This window comes from Lynx canadensis, chromosome A2 (assembly GCF_007474595.2).
Source record: "Lynx canadensis isolate LIC74 chromosome A2, mLynCan4.pri.v2, whole genome shotgun sequence".
Lineage (NCBI taxonomy): Eukaryota > Metazoa > Chordata > Mammalia > Carnivora > Felidae > Lynx > Lynx canadensis.
The window spans coordinates 41,452,781-41,462,459 of record NC_044304.2 but is presented as its reverse complement, the minus strand read 5'-3'; the positions used below and the strand labels follow the sequence as shown (position 1 = coordinate 41,462,459).

The following is a 9,679-nucleotide window of genomic DNA, read 5'->3' as shown; positions in this document are numbered from 1 at the left end:
AGGTCCTCAGAGCCAGACAAATGGTTTTGCAGTATCTCCTTTGAAAAATTGTTCTTCATTCTGTTCTGTTCTGGAACCTCCCTTTCATTTGGGATGTAACACCTGCTATGTCTTGGTGACCCAAGGAACTTCACATGAACATCCTGTTGCAGACTCCTCTCCTCCAGTTCAGAATCTTTTGTTAAAATGTTTCTGGATCAGCATGCTTCTTGAGGGCAAAGATGATGTTTTAATTCCAAATGTCCTCTGTATGTGTGTACCTGATATGCTTGTAGGCCCTCAGTGACTGTTCTCCACCCAAAATTATGAGGGAAGGAATAGAATGGCTTTGCTGGGAGTGCAGACCTAGGGTTCCTGTTAAATGCTGCTTATATTCTAGCCTAGACACCCTTTCTAGCACTTTTTAACCCCCTTTTACCTCTTTCTCCTTGATTCTGGGCACCAAGAATTTTTTTTTTATTTTATTGACAATCAATAATTTTATTGATTCCAATAAAATCATTTACACATTTTTGACCTATTATCATGTTAGAAATGACTTTTTTCGGGGGCACTTGGGTGGCTCGGTCGGTTGGGTGTTTGACTTCAACTCAGGTCATGATCTTGCAGTTCTTGAGTTCAAGCCCTGAGTTGGGCTCTGCACTGACAGCTCAGAGCCTGGAGCCTGCTTCAGATTCTGTGTCTCCCTCTCTCTCTGCCCCTCACCTGCTTGCTCTCTGTTTCTCTCTCTGTCGGAAATGAATAAACATTAAAAAAATTTAAAAAAGAAATGATATTTTTCTTTGAAAAGTATTTGTTAATGTTTTATACTTATATGTTTTTGTATTGAGAAATCAATATATGTATGTACATTGAAGAAAATGTATAGAAATATATAAATATATAGTTATATATAAATAATATATATTATAAATTACATTTATATATAAAATAATGCAGAGTGAAAAGTATTTTATTCTTCTATTCCCTGTTCCCAAGTGAACAATTTTTGTCCCCAGAAATAGCTGCTCTCTTCAGTTCTCATATCCTTCGAAACTGTTCTCCGGGCTTACGAATGTATATAGATGTATGTTTTTTTGTCCGCATACAAAAAGTATCAGACTTTTCACACACTGTTTTGCACTTTATGTTTGTGACTTTGTGTGTATTTGAGATACCATGATTTAATCCCAGATACAGTTGATGAATTCTTCTTAATTCATACCTGCAACAGGGAGGGGGTGTTATCACAGTAAAATGCTTAAAATCAAGCAAAAGAGTTGTTTACTTAAATAGCCCAGTCCTTTCCCTTTATAGAAGAAATTTAATTTCTTAAAAATGTAATAAATTTTAATTTATTATCACTTATAAAACTAGCTTCAATTACCAATTCTATTAATACAGACTTTTAAAAACATACAAACCACCAGCTCCTACTTTATGGTTCCCTAATGACTCCATTGCTTAAGCACTCCATTTGACCCCTAATATGTGAAAAAAATATATAGAAAATACACAGCTTCTGGCATCATTTTTTAAAACAAATATCTTGACCCATCTGCGTCTCACTTTATTTATCTAAAAAATGGGAGTGATATTATTGAGCCTCGTGGATCATTGCGAGGATGAAATGAGTAGATGTATGAAGCAGTGCCTGGCAAGTAACAAACACTCAATAAAAGGTTGTGGTTATTATGTTGCTATTCATTTTCCTTTCTGAAATTTTGAGAATTGTCTTTGTAGAAATCATTTCCATCATGTTGTTACTTAGCTATTTTAAAATTCTAAATAAACATACGCGGCAAAGACTGTTGTTATACAGATGTAGGAAAGGTGCGTTGCTCCTCATCAACATGTCATGAGGTCTGCAGTAATTTCCCATTTGATAAGAAGGAAAGAAAACTCACGTGGCATGTATGATTATGAAAATTTGTCTTTGTACATTTTATTCCTGTTTAATTTGGAAAATCTCAAGGGTAAAAATATGTCATAGAATTTGCTTATTGTCTAGTTTTCCTATTATTACTAAATGTGGCAGGGCCCAAAAACCTAAGTCCCTTAATTAGGGCAAGGTTCCTTTCAATAGAGGTATGAAACTAAAAAACAAAACAAAACAATCCCAAAGAGCACCTTAGGTCTGACTGTATTATAAAAACATTAGATAGTGTTGATCTTTTTCAGGGATGAAGCTTCCGCTAGAAAACCCACAATTTTGTTGAAACTTGGACTTGTTCCAAAACAATAAGTATTGTCCTGAACATACCACAGCAGTCAACATTGCATGCCAAGTAGTCACTCTTTGTTGGAGAGATGTTTGTAAAAGAGAGTGCCCTGGAAATGTCCATGTTCTTTTGAGGCTTAACATCAAGCAAGAAAATTGAAGTAAGCCCTCTCTGGAGTATGCTTAAGAAGGGTTGACATTTTGCCTAATATTTTGAAGCAGGAAGTGGGTTGGCATGTTTTGGTGGCTGTGTCTTTTCCCCTCAGTGTGCATTTGACTGAAGCCAGTGGAACCAACTGAGAAATGGATTTGTAATTCTTCCTGACATATCGTCAGTGAAAATCTCTTTGAATTGAGGATAGAGAGATCTCTTCAAGTTGCCAGAGAAGATCTCTTTGAGTTGAGGACAGAGTAAAGGAGACTCTAATACCAGCACACGGCAGTTCACAGTGTTTTGGCAACATTTTTATATAACTGACTCATGGACTGAATGTGTGCACAACGTGACTCTGATTCTCTTTCTGCCCATGTACACCGATTGCTAAAAGGACCAAAAGAAAAAATTAACTGGATGGCAGAGATAACATGCCTCACTATAGCAAAACAGCTTCATAATTTCAGCTTCTTTGTCAAGCCTTCAGCAGTAGCCTTCTCAGAACATTTATATTTTTACAGATTTTTTTCTCGTTTCAATCTGTATAATTTATGTTTAATTCTATTTTGATAAGCTTCTATTAATTTCTCCATGACAAAAAAGCAAGAAATTAATCTCTAAATACATATACATTCATATGCATATGTGTATGAATACATATGTGTGTGTGTATATATATATATATATTCTATCTATGTGAAAGAAATTATTTTTCTATGTAATAAAGCAATTGTGTACAAAACAAAAGTTAGGTTATATCAGTCAGTGTGTATTTAGGGTAGTAAGGTGGGTGGATCCGTAGGTTTGGCTTGTTCTCCGAAGGGTCCTTAACCCACAACAGGTAATAAATCACTGTTGTGGTTGTTTTTTTGTTGTTTTGTTTTGTTTTGTTTTCAGATTGTAGTCTAGTTCAAGAGAGAAGCCATAGTCAAAACAACCAAGATGGAAGGTATTGGAAGTGTTGAGCGTGAAGGAATATCAGGTACTGTAGGGGTCCACAGGAGCGCAAGATGACTTCCAGCTGGCATTCACTGTGTTTGCTGATTGTGCGGTGTAAACGCAGAACTGCTGGTGTGAACTTAACGTCAGACTGAGCACATTATTACCTCCCCTCTCCTTAGCTGCTAAACATTTGTGAGCTGTAGGGAGGACATTTGTGGAGTTGTCAAGAATCTGGGACTTGGAGCCCAGCATTCATGTAAATTGAATTCCCAGCCGGTTCGGTTCCAGCAGGAAAGAGGTTTGGTATGCAGAGTAGATCACTGCATTTCTGGAAGATGTGAAGATTATGAATGAACGAATGATAATGATTGTGAATGAAAAAAAAGTGAGCAGACGATGCCTGATTTCTGATCTGGCAGGATGTGCAGTCTTATCAAGCCCTTAAACTTATTTATTAGTTGACTATCATAGTGTTATGGTTGCATTCCATGACAGTGATGTCACACAAATTCTGGAAGAATCAAAATACAAAGGCATCAAACTTTTATCCACTAATAATTGAGTATTTTACTACACAAGTCTCTAATCTGCTCAAAGGTGTTTTTTGGTTTTTTTGGGGGGAGTGGTTCATGGGGCTTGGAAACAATATGCACTCAGTGAATGGACTTCGTTTCTCAGATGTCATAATTTATAGGGTCTTTTTGCAGATGTGAGAGATATGCTAAGCAATCCTTCTAGACAAAATTGCTGTAGGGTTTGTCTCAATGAAAAAAAGAATGCTCATTTGGTGCCTATTACTCTGATACAAATGAAGCCAGATCATTCTCACGCCTAAACTTCCGCCACATAAAGAAACTTAACTCTGAGCATTTGCCAAGAGTACATTCAAAGTTGCTCATATACTTTTAATATTGTAAACATATATCAATATTTCATGATCTGCAATCTTAGTAGCAATTTCATAAAGTATATGACAAAAGCCACAAATGGCCTCTTCTTTTAGAGCAACCAGGAACAACTATTTAAAGCATTTTTGGTTTTGAGTCCAAGGTCTAGCATTTTTTAGCTCAGCTGACATTAAGAATAGATAGTACAGTTGTCAATATGTACTGAATTTGGGGGCTATTTAAAGATTGCCATGAGAAACGTGTTGTCAATATATTAAGCTGTTGCCCCCAGATGCAAATGCCTATTAGAGAAAATTCTAAAGGCTATCTATTTTTTCTTTGATTTAAAGCATTCCTTTACTGGTTGAATATTCCTAATATGGCAGATGACATTGTGATTTATATTTGTCTTGCTTAAGTAGCTTCCTTTGTATTTATTTTAGCTTGGTGATTTCACAAGTGGGACAAGATTTTATATGTCCCTTCTCTCTGTAACAATACTTGGCAATGATGAGAAGTCAGGTCATGATTGTATTAATTACTCTCATTATTTATAAAGTTAATGCCCTACTTTAGCACTCATTAAAAATGGGCAACGTCATTTTTAAAAATAATGGTCCTGAATGATGTTTTATCTCTAAACCTTATACAGTGTATTTCTTTGTGTGTGTGGGGGGGGGCGCGCATATAAAAGAATATTAGGATATATGTTTTGCTTCTCTTACGTCAGATAGATTGCCTAATATTGCCCAGCCTCTGATTTCTATGAATTTGAAGGTAAGAATGAAACTGGCATGTTGCAAAATGTTTTCTTTTCATCCTTTTAAGCCTGATACAGGCTACAATATGTCTGATTTGAATGTTTGCTACAAATCCTATCATGGCAATTACTGGTTAACACTGCAGTGACTTTTCAAAGGGCTTTATCTTGATACTAATATTCTTAGCCAAGCAAAGAAGGTCTATAGCCAGGCATTATATATCTGCAGTCTCATTTTATACCACACTCAACCTGGCCGCCTGCATTTCATCTCATTAGCTTTCTTGTTTTAACAAGAAGCCATGAACCCTTAAGACCCAAGGCTTTCGCATATTCTATTCCTCATGTCCAGAGATGAGTGCCAAAATATGTAACCAGCAGTAGGGCATGGGCACTGACCAGTCACAAGTGACATGGGCTAGAGCAGGATTCTGGAAGCCCCCTGCAGAGCCAGGTATTAACCCTTTAGGTTTTGGATCCAGGGTGTTGGGGTGGAGTTCTAGGGAAGTTCTTGGGAGATGAGGTGATAGGTGATCGGACAAGGTCCAGAAAATGACTTACTCACCTGCCTCCTTACCATCTCAAAGCCATACCAAGTATTTATCTATAGCTGAAAAATCACAACTCTGATTATATAGTCTCTTCTTTTCTCATTTCTTCAGAGGACCTTTCCCTGACCTTACTGAAGGGGGCCATTGTCATTGAGTCTTTCATACAAACTTCTACTTCTGCATTATACATTTCATAGTGTCTTGTTTACAGATACTTTGTAATTATTTGAATCGTGTTTCACTCCCATTAGGTTATGGGCAGGAATTCCTGAGCGCAGGAATCATGGAATTATCTGACAACCCAGTCCCCACCGTGTCTTCCTTGAGAATTGAAATCCCAGCCTCTAATAGGTGCTCAATAAATATTTGTTGAATGAATGAGTTTACAAAAAAGACTTTATAGAACTTCTTTGAACACATTTATACTTTTAAAATGCAGCAGAGATGCATGTTACTTTGGGGATGTGATGTTGGGAAGATAACATTTTTTTTAAGTTACCATCTTTTTAATGCCTTTAAATACATTTTCCGGAAATGATTTTCAAACGGTGGCTAGATCCCAAGCTGTGACTTATCTTTTCATTCTAGTAGAAATGCTTTCACTCACTTGATGTCCGGTACAAAGATTTAATCTCCTGAGTTGAATTATTCATTGTTCTTAAAGCTCAGCAAGAAACATTAAAACTTAAAACTTGAAAGCTACTACTATATATACAGGATATTTGGAACATTGGAGCAACCACTGATGAATGAGCTACTGTCCTACCTTCAGAGAGTTATCAGTCTAGTAATTTTCTCCTTATCCGAATTACAAGTATTTAGAACATTTTATTTCTCCATTGCAATGTCAGAACAGAGGCCATTTATATTGTTCGTATATGGCATAGAGCAAAGCCTCTCATATATATGTGGATTTTTTAAAACTCAACTTGGGGCTTAAACTCACAACCCTGAGATCAAGAGTTGCATGCTCTACTGACTGAGCCAGCCAGGTGACCTTGGATGCTTTTTAATAATGATTATGTTGATGGTACTACAGGATGCTTTGCTAAAGTTTGTCTTTTTGTTTTCCTGAAAATTCCAACTACTTGTACTTTTTACATCTGTTATTTTGTTATTACCAAATGCTTTCCAAGTTTGATTTAGTGTATAAACTGGAGAGCTTTAACTCCTCAAAGGAGGAGATAGCAATTCAATTACTGTTATACTCCTCAAGCCCTTCCTGTTTTCAAGACTTACCCACTGTTTCCAGACTTTAATACATCTTGCAATCACTCCAAAACGTTTTATGAATCTTCGACACATCATGTATAATATCACTGCACTTCATGTTCCCACCTCTTTTGTGACTGTCATTCTATTTTATTTGAGAGTTTATTTCTTCCTTTTCTGCTTTATGTGTGTGCACGTGCATGTGTACATGTGTGTGCGTTTGTGTAGTTTGTGTTACCTTCTCATTATTTCTGGACTACTTTCCTCATATGCATGATTATGGTGTTTATAGTTGTCAGTGATAAGTTACCTGTAATCTAGAATGATTTAAGTTATCATTCAAGTTAGTAACTGAAAACAATCACGGACACAAAATGCACAACTGATTGAGAAGAAATAAAAGAAGAAAGGCTCGGTATCAGAAAGCCTTTGATCCAAGTAGGGAAACTCAACCACTGGAAATACTTGAGAAGTGTAATGATTGATGGGGACAGAACGTGTATCTCCACTTGTATGCTTAACTCATTGAGTAATTTCAGCCATCAGTCTTTTGGGGTCTGATAGTATTGAAAATGGCTTCAAAAACTCTCAGGTTCATGTGCCTGCTGTGGCAGACACTATGCCTTCCCCAGACATACTGTCTAGTTTTTTTATCATGTCAATGCACACACCACTTCCACTTGTCACCATATACATTTCTTTACCTGAAGGCATGTTTTTAGCAGTGGAGCCATTTTGCTCTCCCAGAGAGAGATTAGAAGTGTTGGGTAATTAATACTCCCTGAGGATAGCCTCCAAACAGTGACTAATGGGGACTGGTGTATAAGTACCCCAGCTCCCTTGTCCCTGGGCAAGGATAGCTCTGGGCAACTCCACGATAACTGTTGGATGACTCGGTGGCATCTATTCTGCCTGGGCTGGACCTCCAGAGTCTCCCCAGTGAGAGTAAGCTCTAGTCCTACACAAGGATCAGTGACTTTATTTCTTACCCTTTATTGGCTGCCTTCCTCCCCTGTCTCATTGCTTCATACTCTGACTCTTTTTGTCCTTCACCACCCAGGTAGACTGCTTGCACTTGAATTCATTTAGCAATGTTTGCATTAGGGGAACCCAAGACACAAGCAGTTGGTAGTAATGGGGCAAGTGAGAGACGGTCATAGATACCATGATACAGTAAGTTACTCACCTGCAGTTCTTAGAACAATTGTATTTCCACCTGTTTCAGACTCCCATGGATCAAGTCATACTTAAATCCTGGCATTTTTGTTGTGTTTCCACCACTTACATCCCCCCCAAGAACATATATTAGATTACAAGTGCATAAGAATACCACTAGAGGAATGACTGATTTAATATATTATTTTAAGTATGTAACTTACAGGTTATCACATTTTCACTCTTGGCATTGTTATTATTTGGACACACTTCATTCTGACTGAATACATCACAGTGCATGTCAGGATCCCATGATAAACCACCATTGTCTTAAGAAAGCTGACATTTTCTCTCTTGCTCAGCAACAAGTAATATTGCTCAATTCATAGCAGCTGCTGAATCACAGTTGTACACCTTTTCTGCTAACGTGGATGATAGTCAAAGTCATTAATTCCCCTGTGTGGAACCAGCTGAGTGTCAGCAGTCCAGAAAAGATTCTCCAATTTTAGGTGTGCATATCTAGCTTACTTGATCATTAACCATAACATTAACTAGTGTCAAATGGCCACTGAAAGTGACACAGGGTATTCAGATAATTATTTTCTCTCAGTCAGCACATTGAAGTTTATGAGAAATCAAGAAAGAAGAAAATCATTTCATTTGCAAGATTCTCAGCCAACAATTTCCACCGTTCACATTTTTGGATCTGTTTTATGTAGCATATGTAATTAGGGGATTTCTGCAATTGTATCTGAAAAACAGGCTTAATTTGAGTATTGATAATGCTATTTATAATTTATATATCTTATTAGGGATTTAGAGACACTGCAAATGGTGCTTTAAGATGTTTGCTGATTTGACTCTTAGTTTCACCAAAATGTTATCATTAGAGAAAATGAGAAAAGTTAGAATTTTAGGGTAATATGTTATTCTAATTATTATCTATCAAAAGGTGTAATATTTAATATTTTAGTATTGTGAACACCTATAATTCTGTGAAGCTGCTTCTATCTGCATATCCATTATATAAAGTGTTTTTAAAGTCTGTACACTTCATACATCTCTTTTGTATCAAAACAGATTCAGTTCATTTCAGAATTTTGAGTGACCATGATGAATATAGTTTTATGAAAAGAAGAAAATCTATTTTTAAAAGCAGTATGGTTTTTTTAAGCCTAACTTCTTTGTACATATATTTTACAGATTAAAGGATTTACCTGAAGACAAAGCATTCTGTTCATCAGAGACTGGACAAGAGTTACTCTTGCTTTTGGCAATTAAAGATGATGTTGTCATGGAAACACTTGATCCTGCTTTCATTCATTGGCTGCCTAGGAGGTAACAATAAGCTGTATTTTCTAAATTGAGGTTGGAACTCTACTTGAGTCCTATGTTAAATAATTTTTAAATGTTGAAATAATACTCCGCCAGTAGCAAAGAAAACAAATATTTTTCCCAGAAGGAAAATTTTCATTCCTTCTGAAAATTGGATTCTCTTTCCGTACCCCCCGTTTTTGCAAGACATTTTATCCCCATAGCAAATATAATGACACCTAAGAATATAGACCTACTGTAGTAGTATGATTGAAGAGCTAATCAGAACTTGAGAATGTTAATTCAAGACTTTTTTCGCAAAAGGAGCTAAAATTTGTAATCTCTCATATACAAAGGAGAATATAAGTTTTAAACGCCAGTATTTTCATATCTAATCTTAAAAACAGAGTATGATTTTTACTTTAGCAAATAACTTATTTTAGGGATCAAAAATTAACATAGGCTATTTTTTTTTAATTTTGGGGAAATTTAAAATCTAGAACA

At 36.3% G+C, this 9,679-nt stretch overlaps 1 protein-coding gene across 2 annotated transcripts in view; it reads left to right on the top strand.

Annotated features, from left to right (window-relative positions):
• Positions 1 to 9,073: 9,073 nt before the first annotated feature.
• The window catches only part of CNTN3 (contactin 3), a 258,886-nt gene continuing 258,280 nt past the window's right edge, over positions 9,074 to 9,679 (top strand). For both annotated transcript variants that reach the window (XM_032592339.1, XM_032592338.1), the window contains exon 1: positions 9,074 to 9,199. In XM_032592339.1, the coding sequence (XP_032448230.1) occupies positions 9,145 to 9,199 (55 nt within the window). In that variant the 5' untranslated portion in view covers positions 9,074 to 9,144. The remainder of the gene's footprint in view (positions 9,200 to 9,679) is intronic.